Source organism: Coenobita brevimanus, chromosome 108, assembly GCF_032717465.1.
Source record: "Coenobita brevimanus isolate Jiangsu-jjx chromosome 108, ASM3271746v2, whole genome shotgun sequence".
In the NCBI taxonomy this organism is placed as follows: Eukaryota; Metazoa; Arthropoda; class Malacostraca; order Decapoda; family Coenobitidae; genus Coenobita; species Coenobita brevimanus.
In genome coordinates this window covers 12,372,052-12,392,606 of record NC_137061.1, presented here as the reverse complement: position 1 = coordinate 12,392,606, position 20,555 = coordinate 12,372,052, and the positions used below count along the sequence as shown (strand labels likewise).

The following is a 20,555-nucleotide window of genomic DNA, read 5'->3' as shown; positions in this document are numbered from 1 at the left end:
TTTATTTTTTTTTTTTTTTTTTTTTTTTTGGAACAATAGGCAGGTTCCTGGCCTTTGTTTCCTTCTTCCTTGCATTAAAAAAAAAAAAAAAAAAAAAAAAAAAAAAAAAAAAAGTCTTCCCAGTGTGTGTCCTTTTCTACATCATCCAAGCCAGCCTGTGGAGCATACACAGATGTACAGTAAATGAAGTAGCCAGCCTAGTGAACAAAATTTTCACTAATGTAATCCTTTGTATCACTCTCATTACATTCAGGATGTATTGCACCCATTTTCCCTAACCAGCATACCCACACCACCATATCCATCTGCCCTTCCCTGCCAAAATGTCTTGTACCAACAATCTCTCCCAGCAAAGATTCCGGCTGATCCTTCCCTGTACCTAACCTTCAGTACACAGCCAACACCCACCCACCTCCTACTCAGTGCCTCAGTCACTTCCCCCACTCTACCCTTCAAACTGTTCACATTCCAGGATGCCATTCTGATCCTCTTGGGTGATTTAGTATCATCAGGTATCTGCTTTTTCTCATTTTAATAATAAAAGTAAATTGTAGGCTTCATAGCACCTTTATAGTGAATGGAGCAGTTTAACTTATAGCAAGGTGTTAATTCATCAGCAGCTCAGTAGTGAAACAACTTTTAAGTGAAATGTCAAATGAGGACTACTTGACTGTAGAGCATTAAGTTTGCATTAATATTTAGAGACCATTGACTATGCTACAGTTTACTCTGTTTATTCCAACTTGGCCTACGGTTTATCATTTGCAACTTATTTCAAGCAGGTCATTGGGAGAGAAAGACATTGCTATGGTTCTGCATCCATTTCATAGAACTTTTTCACAAGTAACACCACATTTACTATTAATTTACCCGGTATTGTTATAGTTCAGATTTCAAGATGAAGAGATTAACAGTTCTAGGCCAAGTTAACACAAAAACAGTATAGCATGTGTAGATCCTGTTATGGTAGTGTCATACCAAGTTTGATTGAAATGGCAGTTTGTGGACTGTATATCTTTACTGCTGCTCTGTATCATGCATTGAACTTCCTGTCATAGTAAATGGTTTCCAAAACAACAAGAAACCATTTGGCCTGTCACTCTGTGTAGAATCACCTGAAGGCAGCATTGTATTAAGTGGTTGTATGTATGTAGTAAGTAACTAAGCTGTGTCTTTTCTGTATGCAGGGTATGGATCACTTCTGCACACCGTTAAATCTGGAGGTGCAGTGGGCCAGTGAGGCAAGCATTGCAGCAGTGGAGCGTCACGGAGGTGTTATTACAACTGCATACTATGACCCATTTGCTCTTATGGCTGCAATTGATCCCATTCTTCATTTCAAGAAAGGTGAACTCTTCTTCATAACTTCCTCAGTTTGTTGATATATTTTATTGTTTGATGTCCCTGATGATAATGGTAGGTGGGGGTGCATACCATCCACTCACTTAGTGTAGGGTTACCTTCAGTTGATTCTACAGCAATAAGCCAAATGGTGTTTTGTGGCCCAGAAACTCATTTTCTGTGCCATGGTGGGTGACCGTATATCATAAGCCATCAGTATGGATATGTGGCCCTGTAGCTGCTGTGTTAATAATGCCTGGTGGCAGTGCCTGGTGTGGGGAGGAAGTGGAGTCCCTCTTTCACTGTGGGACATTGGCAGGGCTGAGCAATGTGGGATTGCATTAATTCTGCCCAGCTAATGGAGGCTGATACCAAGGAAAAAGAGCTTGAAGTGCACTGAGTCCATGCCCAAATAAGTTGAGGCTCACAGCAACAACAGCATATTGGTGAGGAGAGACTTTTCAAACCAGAGAGGTTAGATAAAGTCCTGTAACCCCTCATGGATTTGTAGGTAGTAATAGTCTCTTTATTTTTACCACAGGACAGCCCATCCCTCGCCGCATGCTGCCGCCACAGCACCTGATTGAATACTATTCTGATCCTAAGAACAGGGGCTACCTTGCTGACCCTCAAGAAGTGGCAAAGGAAAGGTTTAAATTGGCACAGGTACGTACTCATCATATTGGGACTAGTTGGTGAATCAGGATACATTTAACCCTTTGGTTGCAGAGTACTGTACCAAATTTACAATTCACGCTAAAAAGTGGGTTTACTATGCTCTTCGGCACCAAAAAATGCTACTAAACTGTCACATAGAACATTTTAGCCGAGGGTAGAAAGAACTTCATCTTGTGTTCTAGGATATAATGGGCAATATTAGTCAGCTAATGGGAAGTTCACTGCAGCCAAAGGGCTTAGTAATAGGAATTTTTATTTTTGGAACCCAGGGTGATAGTGTCACGTATTACTAATCATTACGCATTATTGATTTGTTTTCCCCAATTGTTTGCAGCAGCTGCAGTACAGGTAATCCTCATGTTGTTAATTTGGCCCCAGGCTCATCTGGATGTAAATCCCATGGACTGCAAGCTGAAGTTCCTTCTCTCCTGCAGCCTTCCAACCTCCTTTCAGGGTGAAGAAAGGGAGTTCAGGGACATTTGTATGACCAGGCAGTGGATATGTCTGGTCATTTTGATGCCACCACATGAAGGCATCCATCTCCAGCAGCAGTCCTTGTTATAATTTGGAGATTTTTTTTTTTTTTTTTTTTTTTTTTTTTTTTTTTTAAATAAATACAACTGATACTGTACTGTTAGTCAGGGAAACTAGGAGGTCACCCTTACATGTAACAAAGGTGGGTTTAACAGGCAATATTTGTATAATTTACTGTGGACGTACAAACAAAAAGGATGTCAAAAAGGCTACCTGTACTTTTAAAGAGGACTTGCAGAGAATGAAAGGGAGACAGAGGAAAGATTTAGGAAGTGGAGAGATGGTATGTGGCAGAAGGACTTTAGAGTAAATGCACATATAACAAAAGTGATGGTATCTAGGGTTGTTGGCTGCACTGTCAAAGAAGAGGGAAAGTGGCCATGTGTGATTTGCCACAAGGGCGTGGGAAGTAATTGCATCTTGTGCAGTGTCAGTGATGAGTGGGTGCATAAGAGTTGTAGTGGTATCAGAGGTTGACTGTGAGATAATGCTGATTTCGTGTGTTCCGTGTGTCGGGGAGAGCAGGTGGAGATTGTCAGGCGTGAAAGTATTAAACTTGCTGGTGAGCCTCTTGATTGTGTGGAAGTTTTGTTATTTGGGAGACATGTTATGTGCTGGAGGTTGGGCTGGAGCTAGCTCAGTGGCTAGAGTGAGAGTGGTTGGAAGAAGTTCAGGGAGCTTTTGCCTCACCTGACATTGAGAGGACTCTGCCTCCGTGGTAAGGGATCTTTGTATGCAGCATGTGTTAGGAGTGTAATGTTGTATGGTAATGAGACCTGGGCAGTAAAGGAAGAAGATATTCACAGGTTCAAATGTACAGAAATGGCAATGATCAGCTGGATGTGCAGTGCGTCCCGTAGTGTGAGGCTTGGAGGGGCTAGGTTTACGATGGAAGAGTTGAGAGGTAGGATGGGACTGGAGTGTATTGGTGTTGCAATTAGGAGAGGTAGATTGAGATGGTTTGGGCATGTGGAGAGAATGGGGGTTGATAATTGGGTGCAGAAAGTGAGAAGTGTTAATGTTAGGGTTGCAAGAGGTAGACCGAAAACGACCTTGGATGAGGTAATTGATTGTGACGTCAGGGATAAGGGACTGAATAGGGAAGCTGCCAGAGATTGAGCAGCATGGAGAGCTGCCATTAAGTGACCAAATCCAACACATGCAAGCATGTTGGAGCCTTAAAAAACAAACGAACGAGCGAACTTATCATACAGTACTATATTATGTCCATTTAACTAGGAGTGAAATTACTACCTCTCTATCTTGAATGTTGAGTTATAATTAGGGGTTAATACAAGAATATGGTCCTAGTCATGAAGTTCTTTGGAGAGGATAGTGAGCCATAGTATTGGATATACTGTATATTCTGCCATTGACATACGGGAAATAAACTACAGCAGAATGAAAATCTCTGCCAGTTTAAATGAAATGCTGTGAAGGGAATAATTATGAGGCATGGCTCTAAGCTCTCAGCCAATAGAAATCCTTCAACTATGCCATCACCACCGCATTGTGGATGTTCGTTAACACCATGTCTTCTGTGATGTGTTTTCTTATGTTTTACTGCCTCCAGACAATTTTATGCAACTTAGTAGAGATCTCTTATAGTGAATGTGTTAATGTAGCCTGAAGATGAAGTTGGTAATGATGCTTCATTCATTCATCATCCAATCCTGTGTTGCCCCATGAGGAGCATAGGAGCCCTGGGCTAGGCAAGTTGGTCCTGACATTTAAGGTGAGAGTGACCAGCCACACTCATCCCTGAGTGGCATTACATGAGCAATAAACTCCAACTATCCTTCGGATTTAAACCTGCATCAGCTCAGTCTGATTGGAGTGCCTTAATTACCCACTAAACCACCAGGCGCCATAGTTTGGTTATATGGTTACCACCCAGTGTAGTAAATGGTTTCCTGGTGTACAGGAAACTGTTTGGCTTGTCACTCAGTGTAGAGTCAGCAGTAGACAGAAGGAAGAGGAAAGAATGAAGGAAAGAAAGACAGAAGAGGAAGGAAGAGAGGAAAGGGCAGTCACCTAAGATCAACACTACATCGAGTGAGTGGATGGTGCTGTATACTGTAGGTAAGAATAATAATTATGATAATAGATTTAACCCTTTCTTTTTTTTTTCCAGAAATATGGATATGAGTTGCCTGACTTAAGCCAGCTGCCAGAGAATGACATCCGAAGGGAACGCAAGGATCCACGACAGATATTCTATGGTCTGGAGCCAGGATGGGTGGTAAATTTGCAGGAAAAAATCATACTCAAACCCACAGATCCAGAACTGAAGGAATATTATGCTGCTTAAACCTGGTCTAGTGAGTTAAGGCTTTCCAGTTGGATGTGGCTCTTAAGGGTTTAAATCTGAGCTATGGTTGGAGTCAGTATGGGTGGTGAGCTAAAACAGGCAAGGGTATTAGCTCATTTGAGCCATACTTGTGTACACCCAGGTTGACAGTGTGGAGAACAAAGTCATACTCAAGCCTGAGGGCATAAATATATATTACTTCTTGTTGCTAGTAGATTATTCTATTTGCTTATGAAAAATTAGGTACAATACTATGTATACTATATAGGTTTCACTGAACCCTTCACTACAAAAGGTCTCCCCTAAGTCGACTAAAATCATATGCAGAGCAAGAACAATCTCAGTAATTTCTCACCTGATTCATGAGGTTCAGTATTTCCAGTAGTCATGAGCAACATCATGAAATTGTATATACAAGATGCAGAGTAATAAAGTTCCTTACAAATCTTTGAATAGCCTATATGTGTTTTCTCTCATGTACCACTGTGGTAGCCGAGTGGATAGAATTATTAGCTGTAAAGCTGTCAGCTTCATAGTACCAGGGTTTGAATTCTGGTGCGGGCAGGTAATACCACTGGACTTGGGTGTGCAACCAGCTTTTTTTGTTGACAGGTAAAATGAGTACCTAGGGTAACACCAAGGGAAGGTAACTATGATTCTGGATAGTGATTAACTTGCCACAGGCTGAAAGGCCCAAGTTACTAATTAGAGTTTACAGTATTTTTCCCCCCTCACTACAAGACTAGTATACAGTATTTCCACACTTTATCTTAGTTACAGAAGGTGCTGTCAGTAACTGAAAGTAATAGTGTGTCCTATGTACAATATGTTTGAGTCTACTGTATATGTATGGTGGATGAGAATGATGCAGCGGCCTTGTATCACAGGAGTGATTGAATAAACCACCACAGACTCAAAGGCCTAGGTTACAGGGATGAGCACCATAGCTAGGCACCTCTTGGCATATCTTCACCTTGACCTTTTTCCTCAGTTTATTTACTTACTGTAGGTACCATTAAGTGGGTACATTTCTGAATAAGAACCCTGTGTATGGGCCAGAATAAGAAAGGAAGAACATCTCTCATGTGACTTTTCATCTACCTATTTTATTTCTCGTAAAATGTGCGGGACAGGAACGTGTTTCACGCTCTCGCGTGAAGTAGGTCGAATTTTGCAATATCACTGCATCATTCATCATCAAATAACACAGCATCATATATACATATATACACATATACCCCAGTTTAACAATGCAATTGGTTAGGTAGTAGTAGTAGTAGTTGTTCCGTAGGCAGTCTGGCCAAACAGCTCCGGGCCCCTTAGGAAGGCCATGGCCGAGACCGGGCTTTCCCACAGAGCTCTCAAAGAGTGTTTGTTGTGTTGTTGGCATAGATGATTGTGTGCAATGCAGTCTTCCATAATGTATGGGGTGCTGGGTTACATCCTGGACAGGCATCAGCAATGGAGTCATCCAGCCTCTTCTGGTAGCTTAAGAGGGCTGGATGGTGCCCATATCTCAGCCTGGCCAGGTGGACCCTGTCCTCATGAGGGAGATTGTCACAAACTAATTCGCGACATTGTATTAGTATTGTATAAGGGAACGTCTGAATCTCATTGAAATGCGTAAAGTTTCGCTGAGACCATTAACAGCCTCGCTTTTGTACTCAGATCATATTGAGTTTCATAACCCCTGTCATTGTTTCATAAGTGACTGTCTTGCTGTATAGACAGTGCGTTTCACTGAGCGAAAATTTTTGTGTAGTTGTCGTTTTCACATTACCTCTCGACTGTTGGGCCGTGCTTAGCTGTTTACATGAGTCAGTCGGTGTCGAGCAGCCATGGGAGGGGGTTCTTTGTGCGAGAGCTGAGAGAGGAGGTCTTCTAGCGCCTAGTCTCCAGAGTTCAACAATTCCCCGTATTTCCCTGCCAAGTTTGGTGAGCGGTTGCAGTGAGCAGAGCCGATGAGCAGCAGCCGCCCTAGCAGAACCACCCAGTCTTGTGTAGCTTCAGCTCCGTTCCCTCCACTGACCAGTACTGTACTCTATTTTCGTTAGTTTTCTTAGCCTTAAGTCTGATTAGCTTTTGAATGAGTGAGTGAGTGTATTTCCTTTGTTATTTGAATTCAAGAGTCCCCCTGTGACTGTGAATTCCCGTTTTGAATTCATTTTGAGATTCATGTAACGTAAATTTATTCTATTGTAATTAATATATTTACAGTTCTTTTCTTTGAGCTCATTTAACTGTGTTAATGGTGTTTAATTTCTTCCTATTGAACTTAATTACTTTGCTACTCCCAGTTAGCACAAACTTCTTACATTAATCACAACTGGTATTTAGTCCAGTTCATTTGTATCAAAACTCAAATCCGTTGTGCCAGTTAGGAGTTAAGCCTCAGCAAGAACTTGTTCATTATTATTATTAATTATTGATTGTCAGGGGGTAAAGATCACACTTTCTCAGAGGCTAACAGTACTAATGATACAGTATTCGTGAGCAGATAGTCTCTGCTGTGTACTGTTGAGAAAGTTTATGAAATTCTCGTCTTTAGAGAATTAGCGAAGTAAGCCAGCATAAAGTAAAACTTACTACTTGATTTCACAAGTCAACTCTTTGAGTTTACCTTTGATTAATATCAGATTTTATTCTTAAATTCACATCCCCCCATGACAGAGATAGGATTCAGAAGGGTGGATGTCAGGAGGCTGTGCATGCAGCTGTGTTGTCTTTAATGGAGCGGTGAGTGATTTGAGCGTGGATGTGCTTCTGGAAGCTGGTCTGAGGTGGGCGAGGGGGGAGAGATGACAGTATTTGTGTATGATATCATGTGCTGGGTGTTGTTTTGATGTTCCTTGGTGTGTGTGGATGTGCTGCCATGTAATGTTGTGGATGTTGTGGGTTTGTGGAGGCTGCAGCAAGAATCTGGGTGCCTCTTATGTCTAGGTGATCCTAGACTTTGAGGACTTTGGTTTCTTGACGTAGGTGGTCTGTGGGTGTAGTGGCTGTGCAGCTTGTAATTATTTTTAGGGCTTTGTTCTGTATGGTCTGTAGAGTGTTATAGTGTGTTTTGGTGAGGTTAGGAGCCCAAGCAGGGCTTGCATAATTCATCACTGAACGTATGTATTGTTTGTATACTGTGGTGGTGGTTTCTTTGTTGTGTCCAAATGTTGTATGGGCAAGTGACATCAAGGCATCGAGTTGTGGTGTTATTTTATTTTTAATGTTTGTGATGTGTTGTTTAAATGACATTGATGTATTGCATGTTATACCAAGGATTTTGTGTGTGTGTGTGTGGTAGGGGAGTGTTGTTTGTGGTGAGGTGTGGCATGTGACTGTGTTCTGCTGTCCAGTTTGTGAGAAGGGTCACTGTAGATTTGGCTGAGGCTAATTTGAGCCTGTTTGTGGTGAACCATTCATGTAGTGTGTTGAGGTAAGGTTAGAGGATGTGTGCAGCTGTGTCTGCATTTTGGTGTGTACTCATACATGTAAGTGTTATAGCATCTGCATAGGAAGCTATGTGTATCTGTGGGGTGTGGGTATGTCATGCATGTATAGGTTAAAGAGTGCAGGGGACAAAACAGATCCTTGGGGGACGCCATTTGTGAAGATTCTGATGCTAGAAGACTGACCGGCAAATGTTACGTGTGCACATCTGCCTGCTAAGTAGTTTGCCAGCCATCTTTTCGTGTGGTTGTGCATGTTTGTGTTGAGTATTTTGTTTGTGAGGTTGTGGCGGGGGATAGCATCAAAAGCTTTGCTGATGTCTAGTGTGACTAGGAGTGTTCTGTGTGGTGGCCTAGCTGAATTCATGCCATCGAAAACTCTCTGTGTAAGGTCTGTAAGAAGGGTGTTTGTGGAGTGTAGTGGCCTAAAGCCATGTTGTGATTGGGCTAGGGGAATGTGAGGTGTGACTAATTGTAGTACCAGTCGTTCAGTGACTTTAGACGGGGTGCAGAGGAGTGTGGTGGGGTGGGGTGAGGAGGGTAATGTGGGGTCTTTGTTGGGTTTAGGGATAGTGATGATATTGCCATGCTTCCAGATGTTGGGTATTATGTTGTGTGAGTAGCTGTAGTTTGATATGTTGGTGAGTGCTTGTATGCCTTGTGGTCCAAGGTGTTTAAGGTCTGTCTATATATCTATAGCCCGACGCCCTAATCCCGCAAAGGGTGGCCGCAGACAAAACGCCTCCAAGTCGCTCTGTCACCCACCATTTGACTACCCTCCCCCCAACTCACCCCCCCCTCCCTCATATACCTCTCAACTCCATCCCTCCACCTCATCCTCGGTCTACCCCTCCCTCTCCCTCCCTCCACCTCACCTACATACACCCTCTTAGTCAGTCTTTCATTCTCCATTCTCTCCACATGTCCAAACCACCTCAGTGTATTTCTCCTAATCTTCTCAACCACATCCACATCCACCCCACAGCGTTCCTTCACTTCTTCATTCGTCAACCTGTCCCTCCATGTCACTCCACATGCTCCTCTCAAGTAACTCATTTCCACTGCTCTCACTCTTGACTTGTTCCCCTCTTGCAAGGTCCATGCCTCGCTTCCATACGTCAGGGTAGGGATCACAATACTGTCATGCAATGACATCTTAACTTCCATACTCACCTCCTTATTTCTCATCACTGCTTTCAGTGAACCAACAACCTTCCTTCTCTGCTGTACCCTTTCACGCACTTCATCCCCCAAAGTTCCCTCCTTACTTATCACACTACCCAAGTACTTGAATGCACTCACACTCTCCATATCCTCACCATCCAACCTCACTGTACTTTCTGTGACTTCATTCCCCTCAGACACCATAACTTTACTTTTGTTTACATTAACTTTCAGCTTCCTCCTCCTACACACTGTCCCAAATTCATTCACCAAACCTTGCAACTCCCATTCATCTTCACTCAACAATACTGTATCATCAGCAAACAGCAACACCGGAATCTTCCAAATCTCACCGTCATTCATTAGAGCCACCCCCACATCCACTGCCCTACCCTGCACCTCCTTTACAACCCCGTCCATGTATATATTAAACAGCCATGGAGACATCACACAACCCTGTTTCAGTCCCACATTGAGATCAAAGAACTCACTCAGCTCACCATCCACTCGCACCGTAGCCCTAGCTCCTTCGTACATACTCTTCACAGCATTCAACAATTTCCCATCCACTCCATATATTCTTAATACCTTCCATATACCTTGCCTATCTATTCTGTCATAAGCTTTCTCCAAGTCCATGAAGGCAGCATACACTTTCCTTCCCTTCTCTAGATACTTCTCCACTAAACATCTTAGAACAAATATCTGATCTACACACCTTTTTTCCTTCGTAAATCCCCGTTGTTCTTCTTCAACTAGCTCCTCTGTCATATGCCTAACCCTATCAATGAGTATTCTACCATATATTTTACCAGTCACATTAAGAAGGCAAATACCCCTATGGTTACTACATACTTCTCTCTCCCCTTTTCCTTTATATAAAGTAACAATTATACCTGATTTCCAGTCCTCTGGAACCCTTCCCTCTTCCCAAGCCAATCTACACAACTTCCATATCCACTCCATAACAATCTCACCCCCATACCTCAGCATTTCACCACACACTCCATCAATTCCTGGGGCCTTTCCCAACTTGATCTTCTTCATTGCTTCCACTACTTCCGTCCTACTGATCTCTTCCTCCCTCCTCTCATCTCTTCTTCTCCCAGCCATTCCCCAGCCACTTATACTCGCACTGCTGTCACTCTCTACATTCAACAAATCCTCAAAGTGCTCCTTCCATCTCCTCAATTTCTCTCTCTTCTCCACAAACAATCTGTTATTCCTATCTTTCACTCCCTTACTATTTCCCCTTTCACACTGCCTTACTTTCTTTACCTTCTTCCAAAACAATTTCTAAGGTGAGTGTTGCTTATGTTGTCTGGTCCACAGGCAGATGAGTGCTTAAGGTTGCTAGTGATGTGCTTCTTCTGGTTGTAAGTGAAAGGTGCATAGTCTGGGTCTGTGGGGAACTGTCTCTTATGTCTTCGGGATGGGGGTTTAGATGGCTGACTTGCAAAAAGTGATTGATGAGAGTGTTAGCTTGTTGTTTGTTTGAAGGTATGGTGTCTGTTGTTGTGATGGCGGCATGTGAGTGAGTAGTGTTGCTGTTGGAGAGTGTGATTCTGTTTAGTGTTTTGTAGAGTTTACTGGTGTTTGTTTTGTGGTCAAGTGTTTGGAGATAATTATTCCAGTTTAGTGTTTGCTGTTCTGATATTTTATTGTTTATCTGTGCATTGAGTTTTTGTATTTGTTGTATGGTGTCTTGTGTATGGGGTGTTGGGGAGTGTCGCAGTGTGTCCCGTTGACTAATGAGGCCTTGAATTTCTGGTGTGAAGTTGGGGTTGTGTCTCTTTCTGTTGCCTGTAGGGATGTGTCTTTTGTCTGCATTTTGTATAATTGTATTGAAAGTGTGCACAGCAGTGTTGATGTTTGTGATGGGTGTACTGTTTAGTGTTTCAAAATGTTCTGTTTCAGTTGCAAAGGCCTCCCAGTTGCCTCTCTTATAATTGGTGTATGTGTGTCTGTGGCCAGCTGGGGCAATTCTGGTTTTGGTTGTGATGATGACTGGGAGGTGATCAGATCCAAAGGTTTCGACCACTCTCCAGGATGTAGTGGAGGTGAGGTTTGGGGAGCAAAAGGTGATGTCTGGGGATGATGGGAGGAAGAGGGCTTGGTGTGGGATATGGGTATGTTGATCTAGATTGGTCAGTATGAAAAGATGATCTGTCTGGGACTGTAGTACTAGCCCTCTGTCTGTGTCAGGATTGTTGACATGCCAGGCCGACAACTTGGCGTTGAAATCACCACCCAGGATGGTGTTGGGTATGTTAGTGATGTGGTGTATCTGTGGAGAGTAATTGTGTGGTACTGTGGGGGATGACTTGGGGGGAATGTATGTTTTTTTTTTTTTTTTTTTTTTTTTTTTTTTTTTTTAATGTGTCCGACTCTGGGCATAGGCTTCACAGCCTGCTATCAAGGCCCAGCAGTCCTCCTACGTATCATACACCTCTGCATGTCACCACTTCGGCACTAACACCCACCGTCCATATTGAATACATGCTAGGGCTGTCTCATACAGGACTGGTGTATTGGTATTAGCGGGGGTATTTTTACGACATGTCGGCGGGTCTTCTGGTAGATCAGTAAAGCCTGATTTTTTAATGAATCAAATCCTTAAACTGTTCCCTGCTCCAGCGGGGATTTGAACCTGGGTCCGTTAGAACGGCAGGCCACCTCTCTGCCGATTGAGCCACCTCCCTACCGATTGAGCAATTATGTGTGATTTGTTACCAGTGCATATTTTAATTGATTGTATTTCTGTTGTGGTGTCATGTGGGGGGAGAAGTGACTTTGTGTGTGCACAGGTGTCTGCAAAGTTGATGGATTTGTGTACCAGGGTGATGAGTCCACCGCCACCGACGTCGGCCCGGTGTTGTCGAATGGTGGTGAAGTTATGAAATGTTGGTGTTTTCTGTGCTATGTGTAGTTTTGTTTCTTGTAAGATGGCAATGTGTATGTACTGTTGTTTGATGAATTGTGTGAGTTCTTGTTTTTTGGTGTTTATGCCATTTATGTTTAACTGAAGGATGTTTATGTTGTGTGTGCGATGTGTGTTGGCTGCTTCAGCATGGGGGGGGGGGGAGGTGGTGATGTGGGTGGAGGGGAAAGGGTAGGAGGAGGTTGTGATGGAGGTAAGGGTAGATTAGGATGGGTTGGAATGGGAGGAGTTGGGGGATTGGATGGTGTGGGAAGAATCGGTGGGTTTGGCTGTGGAGGTGTGAAGGAAGTAGGAGTAGGGTTGGTGGGGGGGTTAGTGGGTGGGGGGAAGGAGCATAAGGAGCAGGTCCAGGTGTTTGTATAATGTTTTCTGGATGCAAGTGTTGTGCAGGTGTAATGGGTCCAGTTCTTGCAAGAATTGCACTGAACTGAACCCTTTGTCTGTCGGCTCGACGTGATTGGTTTTGAGCTTTTTGGATAAATGTATTTGTTGGTGGGTCCTGGATTGCTCTCAGTGTCCCCCGCTAGAAGAAGTTGTCAAGAAATGACTGCCAGGGAGTCATTTCTCAGTGTAGAAAAACAGTGTTGTTGTGTGTGTTGTGTTGGGTGATTTGGTATTTGCCCGGGCGACTGAAGCCACTCCCAGGTACTCGGGCCCCGTGAGAGGCCGGAGGGGTTTTCGGTGGTTTGGCCACCATGTTGTCCACCTCTTCTCTTTGACACCCTCTGGGGTGTAGACCCATGGCGAAGATGCCACCACTCCAGGTCTGTTGGTTAGGTAAAAACCCATCATTAGGCGGGGTATCGCATATCGGGATAGATTTAACGTGTAAAGTAATGGGATGCATTTTTCAGCCTTGGGTTTCCCCCCCAATCAAGTCCAAAACCCACCAAAATGAGTCCAAAAACAGCTTTAAAGCCAATCTAAATGGCCTAGCAACTGTAGAAGAAGCAAACTTAAGTGTAACACCTGTAAATAACTCACTAAAACCAACAAATTTTATCTGAAAATCATTAAATATAAGTCTGGAAAAAATCAAACTTAGTAAACTGTACCCAAAATGACAATGTTCACCTCATCAGTGGCTAAAACACATTAATCTAAGTCTAAAAACAGTTTATAAATCAACCAAAACACACAATTTGTCTAAAATATCAAAATTGGTAAAAAAAAAAAAAAATCGTTAAACCGGGGTTTGGCCATCGTTAGGCGGGGTTTGATGGTATTTCTACCCCCATCATTAAGCTGGGGTATTGCATCTAGGGGTATCGTATGTCAAGGTATACCTGTATTTAGCATCAGCTGATCAGGGTGGTGCAAGACTCGCAAGAGGAATGGGAATACTGGTGGTAAGGAGTGCAGGAGCTCCTGTTTCATTAGCTACCTAACCATTGCCCTCTCCTGACCTTTTCTGTGTGACACTAATATGAAGAGTTGACCAGCATACTCCCTCAAACACTTCCTCTAACTATCTCATACGCTACACCACATGTGCTTTACGTATCACACAACACGCCCCACTACATCACAGAGGTTGATGCCAGCAAGTGCATGCGGCCAGAAAACTTTACCCCCACTACCTAGTGGCGGACCTTTTGAGGGGAGGCGTGACAAGGGCTCTGCCAGCATAGATCTGGGGCCGGGTTGAGATGGGACTTCAACCTGTGCTAGAGGGTACAGGGCATTGCGGTTCCGAGGCTGCCACTTCTGCCCAACAAAGAGGGGCCTAAGCTGGGAGTAGTGTCCCAGGAAGCTGCCCTATCTATAGGTGTATAATGCCAGGGGAGTTACAGGGCCAAGGTGTGCTTGGAGGGTGTCCCTGTAGCTGTCCTAGCAGGGTGCCCTGAGGCCACTACCACAGCCACTGGTCAAAGCTGGTGGACTAGAGGTCCAAGATCCATTGCCTGGACCTGGAACTGTGCAGTGGGTGGGGCCTGTGGCATGTCTCTTCCCTCTATTATTTTACTTTTATTTACAAGTTAAAGAATGAAATTCAAAGCAAGCCTGAGGACCCTAAATCACCCAGGAGGATCAGAGTGGCTTCATGGAATGTGGGAGGTTTGAAGTGTAGAGCGGGGGAAGTGGTTGAGGCATTGAGTAGGAGGTGGGTGGATGTGGGATGTGTGCAGAAAGTTCGGTACAGGGTGGATCAGCCAGTAAGATTGTTGGGAGGGATTGTTATAATAAGTTGTTTTGGCAGGGGGGGACAGATGGAGATGGTGGTGTGGGTATGTTGGTTGGGGAGAAATGGGTGGAATATGTCATGAATGTTATGAGAGTAAGTGGTAGGATAATAGTAATGAAATTTTTGTTCAGTAGGATTATGTTTGCATTTATATCGACGTATGCCCCATGGGCAGGCATGGATGAGGTACAGAAGGATAGATTTTGGGATGACTTACTATGTGTCGTAAGTGATATGGGGGATGATGAGATTGTAGTTTTGGGAGGGGACTTCAGTGGTCATGTAGGTGAAGCAGCTCAAGGATATGAAGGAATACTTGGGAGATGTGCATATGGTACAAGGTATGAGGAAGGGGAAAGGATATTCAATTTTGGGGAGGCAATGAACATGATTGTGTGCAACACTAATTTTAGGAAAATAGAGAATAGGTTGATTACATATGAGTCAGGGGGAAATAGCAGCCAGATAGACTATTTCCTGGTCAGGAGGGCTGATAGGAGGTTGGTGAGGGATGTTAAAGTTATAGGAAGCAAGGAGTGTGTGCAGCAACACAAGTTATCGATATGTGACATGGTTGGTTAGTTGGTATAGATTCGCCTCCCCAGCTAGGGAGGACATGGGCAAACAAAACCCATCAGAGGAACTTGGCTCATCTTTTTTTTTTTTTTTTTTTTTTTTTTTTTAATGCGAGGAAGAAGGAACCAAAGGCCATGAGCCCGCAGTAACAGTTCCCTCCAAGAGAAAAACAAAATACAATAGAGAGCCAAATTCAAAATCCGAACATTTTGAGATGCCTGGACACACTGCGTTTGAAAGACTGGAGATCATAGGCAGCAGGAAATACAGACAGAGGGAGACAGTTCCAGAGCTGACCTGTTGCATAAATGAAAGACTGGGAGTAACGGTTAACTCTTGCATTAGAGAGTTGGACAGAAAAGGGATGAGAGTTTGCTGCCAGACGGGTGCTACGCGCCCGTCGTAGAGGTGGAGGAATGCAAGCAGACAGTTCAGAGGAGCAGTGACCATTAAAGTAGCAATAGAAAAGAGATAAAGATGCAACAGTGCGGCAAAGAGACAGAGGTTGAAGGGAGTCAGTAAGAGGAGGAGAGTTAATGACACGAAAAGCCTTTGACTCCACCCTATTGAGAAGAGCTGTATGTGGGGAGCCTCCCCACACGTGGGAGTTGTACTCCACACAGGGGCGGATAAAACCCCTGTATGGAGTCAACAATTGTGCAGGGGTAAAGAAAGAGCGGGGTCGGCTTAGCACATCCAACCTCTTGGAAGCAGAGTTTACAAAAGATGTAATATGATCTTTCCAAGATAAGTCCTGAGTAAATGAAACCCCAAGCATGTTCAAGGATGATGCAGGATTAAGCTGAATATTATTAAACATTAGTGGGTATACCTGTGGAAGATTTTGTCGGGTTGATAGGTGTAGGAACTGAGTCTTAGATGCATTAAAAACAACCATATTATTTTTACCCCAGTCAGAGATACGAGCCAAGTCAGACATTAGGTGTGCCATAGCCTCATCCCTTGTTTGTTGAAGCAACTGTTGAGATGGGCGTTGCGGGAACCGAATATTTCCACACGACAAAATACATATATCTCATACATGACAATACACATATATCTCATACAGTAAATCAGATGTGTCCTGTTCCCATATGTATAACACTCCCAATATAGTTCATTTCAATATACACAGCACGTGACAGACCCGGAAGTATATTCCCATTCCAATACATATTCGCCTGACATAGACAGCACCTTATGTTTGTTATAACACATGCATGGGACATAGACGAGATCTAAGCTACCTTATGTTACGTCCGCGTGATATGGGACGGCAGAATATACCGCTTATTACTTACTCGCGTGACAGGGACGGAGGGGACTCTTGTTGCATAGTATCTCTACATAGGCCAGTCACCGAGAGTATACCCTGAGTGTGTGCACTCGGTGTGTATGGAGTAAGACTACAAAGGGGGGAGGGGGAGAGGAGGATATACGGTAATTACAGGGGTGGGGGCACAACACTGATACTGAGAGGGAGTTCGTCGTGTACTGCACTGGGAGGAGGTCACACTGGGGAATGGCTTAGGCCTCTCACCTTGTATCAATACTAGCAGTCAACGTGGGTTTCCCCTGAGGTAGCTATTTCATTTTATGAGCAAAAAGGTGGGGGGGATAGCACTGGGGACAGTGGTGAGGGTATGTTTCAGATGGGATCGTACCTTTACATTACCAGGGGACAAAACAACAATTCATGAGTACAGGCAGAGAGGGGCGCTAGGGTGCACCGGGGAAAAGGCCCCTATACTGGCAACCACAGGTGGCAGCCGGGCCTAGGGGGCGGGCCGTTAGGAATGTACTCTCGGTGTAGGTCGTGGTCGGGATCACCATGGGTCCTACAGGAGCCGATGGGCGGGGTGGGGTGCGGCCCTTTCTTTGTAGAGGCCCTGGGGAAAGTGGGACCCTCAGGACTGGGGCCGAATAGGGTCAGAAGGCGTGCAGCATGGCGCCACCCCTTCGTTGTGGTAGGAGTCCTGGGGGCGGACTTGGCTATAGGCCCGGGCCGAGGGTTGGCTGCAGGTCAGGCTGCGCCCTTGAGGGGCTGCGGTCCTATCCAGCAGGGGCGGCTGTCAGGGGCTGGCTGTGCCCACCTATGCCGGGAGAGGTCCAGCGGCTACAGTGGGCGGAGGAGGTGTTCTGTCTGCTCCGGGGACTGCGGCCTCGCCTGGGGGAGGAGGCCGTCAGGGGTGGTCTGCAGCTGCTCTCTCTGGGGGAGTCTGACAGCGCCCATCGGTGGTGAGAGTGGAGCTGCAGCAACAGGACACCTGACCTCGGGATCGTCTCACCCTGGCTGGTCTCTGGCGGGGTACCTGCGGAGGAGCAGTTCCCACTCTCCTGGAGAGAGGGGTGGGGAGAGGGGCGCCTCACTCCGCCACAGGAGGGGCGGGTTGTGCAAGGGGCGTCACCCTCAGTAGAAACTCAGAGGGGGAGCGACCAGTGGTCTGCTCCCCAGCTTGGTGGGCCTGATGGTCCCTGCTGGAACTCTGGACCAGGACATGAGAGGGAGACCCGGTGGGTGCTCCTTCGGCCAGACAGACCCGGTGGGCACTGCCTGAGTTCCTACTCAGGACAGAGGTGGAAGGAGGTCCAGGGTACGCTCCTTCGGGTGCCGCTAGGCCTGAGGACATCAGGAAGTGGAGGCCCGGTGGGCTCTCCTGGCTACTGCCGCAGCTCCGGTGGAGTCTGTCCTTCTGCTGTCGGGACTGGGGCATCTGTCCCGAGGACGATGCGAGGGGGAGGCCCAGTGGGCCCTCCCGGCTAATGCCACAGCTCTGGTGGAGTCTGTCCTCCTGCTGTCATGGCTGGGGCAGCTTGGGAGATGACCAGTGGTCTGTCCCGCATAGACAGCCTCTTTCCTGGTAAGATCCAGCGAAGGTCATCTGTGAGACGTGCCAACATGCTGGCTTCCGAAGGTGGGTGGCAGAAGGTGAAGAACCGGTGGTCACTCCACCCACAGTAGATCCAGGGGACACTACTGTGTCGCTGCTCCCCTGGGGTATAGCAAGACTGGAGGCTCCAGTGGAGTCCTCTTGTGAGCGCCGGTCCGGTGGACACAGGGTCTGGGGGCTTGCTTGGGACTTGGTTGTTGAAAGTCCCACCCCGATTCTGGTGAGTGCTTCCTCTACCAGAGTGTAGTGCACTCAAACTGCATACTGCCCGGTGGTCCGGCTGCGGGGAAGAGGGGCATCGGGCCACGGGGGAGAAATGTCATTCCCGCCTGGAAGGCTTGGAAGACGAAAAAGCCTCCCCATCGTCTCCTTGTGGGGTGGGGGTCACCTTCCTGTACCCTCCTCCTGGGGTGGTGGTGTCAGGCTTACTCTGCCACGCAGGTATTTCACCTCCTAATTCTACTGACTATGAAAAATTCTTCGACTATCTTATTTCAATGATGGAACACTTTCTTTCTGTTTCTCCTCTCTCTGAAATCTCCATTCTAGGAGATTTCAATGTTCACAACCACCTTTGGCTCTCCTCTCCTTTCACTAATCCACCTGGTGAACAAGACTACATCTTTTCTATTCTTAATGACCTAGAGCAGCTTGTACAGCACCCTACCCGTATCCCTGACCGCCTTGGTGAGAGCTCCAACATACTTGGCCTCTTCCTTACAACTAATCCTTCTGCTTACGCTGTTAATCTTCTCTCTCTGTTGGGCTCCTCCAGTCACAACCTTATTTCCTTGACCTGTCCTATCGTTCCGGTAAGGCCTGCGGACCCCCAAAGAAACTTTGACTGTGGCACTTTGGACCTGCGGATTGGAAGGCCCTCAGGCAGTACTTCTTTGATTTTCCCAAGAATGATTATTGCTTCTGTTATGCTAGGTGTTTATGGGTCAGCTTCCCGTCCCTTGAAAGCCTATACTGCAGCTGGGTTCCCTTTCTAAACTGGAGCTTAGTAAACTAAGAGAGACACAGGGCACAAAAACTCAGGGCAACAACCTTACACATATATTGGTAAATTCTAAATGTGGAACAGGTAGATGTCACAAACAGGAATCTAGGCAATCATATAACATGTACTAAGATCGGCAGTAGCAGTATCTCGCAGGATACTGTTGAGACAATAGTTCAGGATAAAAGTGCATAGTACAATGAAAAGCACTTAAAGTGTTGGACAGGGAAATCAGTCACTGTTGCTTTGAGGGGAATTTACACTGTGGCTGGAATAGGTAGCATGGCTATAGGTCATGGTGTCAAGGAAGTATTGCATTACTAGGGCCGAATTGCACGTTCACCTAAGTCACCGTAATTACTGCTCAGTTTGCCCGGTCACTGTTTCACTGTTGGTTTTCACTTCCGGTCCTGTGACATTGATAGCATTTTGGCTTAGTTTCCCTCCAGTATTCTAACACACGGCCTGATGTTTAGGTCACTGTTTCACTGTTAGTTTATACTTCCGGTACTGTAATACTGAAAGAATTTGGGCTTAGTTTCCTTCTAGTATTCTAACACACTGCCCGATGTCTATGTCACTGTTTCACTGTCACTGCACGTCCACTGTCACTCACTGTCGGGATTGGGTTGGTTGGCAGAGAGCAGCGGGAGAGCTCACAGCCCGGCTCCTGAAGGGGGCTGAGCTCCGCTAGGGGCCTCCATATCCTGCGGCCACGGGATCACTCGTAGGGGCGTCCTCTCTCATCTGGGTCTGTGTGCGGCGAAAGGCCCCATACTGTTGGGGCTGGGAACTGGGGTCCAACCCTCAGGACTGAGGCCGAAGAGTTTCCTGAAGTGCTCACTCAGGCGCCTGACAGAGGACGAGTGTCGTCTGCATCGGGACGGGGAGAGGTCTTGCCTGAGGGTCCTGGGGACAGCCTTGGGGGCCCGTCGTCTGCGGTCTCCTGCTGTCAGGGACGCCGTCAGGAGTGGGCTGCGGCGTCAGCCTCCGTCGGAGTCCGTCAGGTAGGGTCCCTCTGGAGCCAGCTGGTCCCTCTGGAGCCGGCTGTGTGAAGAATAGCCCTGAGATAGCACAGGGCCTCTCCACGGATCCTTGAGGCTGAGGCCTTTCTCCTGAAGGTTGCCTCGCTGGTGGTGGACAATAAGGTCATTTGCTCCCCCGCTGGTTGGCGGGTCTGATTGCAGAACGTCCTCTTCTAGTGGAGTCACAGGGGGCGGGGGGCTTTGGTGCTCCTCCCCGCATGGTTGCTGGCTGTCGCTGGGTTCCTGTGGGCAACAAAACGAGGGCGGCTACCAGCCATCCCTTCGTCGTAGGTGTGGCTACCAGCCGTCACCTGGGCCCAACTCCCTGACGGGGATGAAGGTGAAGTGTGGCTACCGGCCATCACCTGAGCCCCATATAGAGGACAACATGCTGATGAGGAGCGGCTGCAGGTCATCTCCTGTCGACGAGCGCAGCTACCGGCCATCGCTTGTGTCATGTCCTCTG

General features: G+C 46.2%; 1 protein-coding gene across 2 annotated transcripts in view; it reads left to right on the top strand.

Moving 5' to 3' along the window:
- Positions 1 to 5,927, top strand: part of mRpL15 (mitochondrial ribosomal protein L15) — a 70,615-nt gene extending 64,688 nt beyond the window's left edge. For both annotated transcript variants that reach the window (XM_080285832.1, XM_080285831.1), the window contains exons 4-6: positions 1,188 to 1,347; positions 1,883 to 2,007; positions 4,688 to 5,927. In XM_080285832.1, coding sequence (XP_080141958.1) covers positions 1,188 to 1,347; positions 1,883 to 2,007; positions 4,688 to 4,864 — 462 coding nt within the window. In that variant the 3' untranslated portion in view covers positions 4,865 to 5,927. The remainder of the gene's footprint in view (positions 1 to 1,187; positions 1,348 to 1,882; positions 2,008 to 4,687) is intronic.
- The last annotated feature ends 14,628 nt before the right edge of the window (positions 5,928 to 20,555 follow it).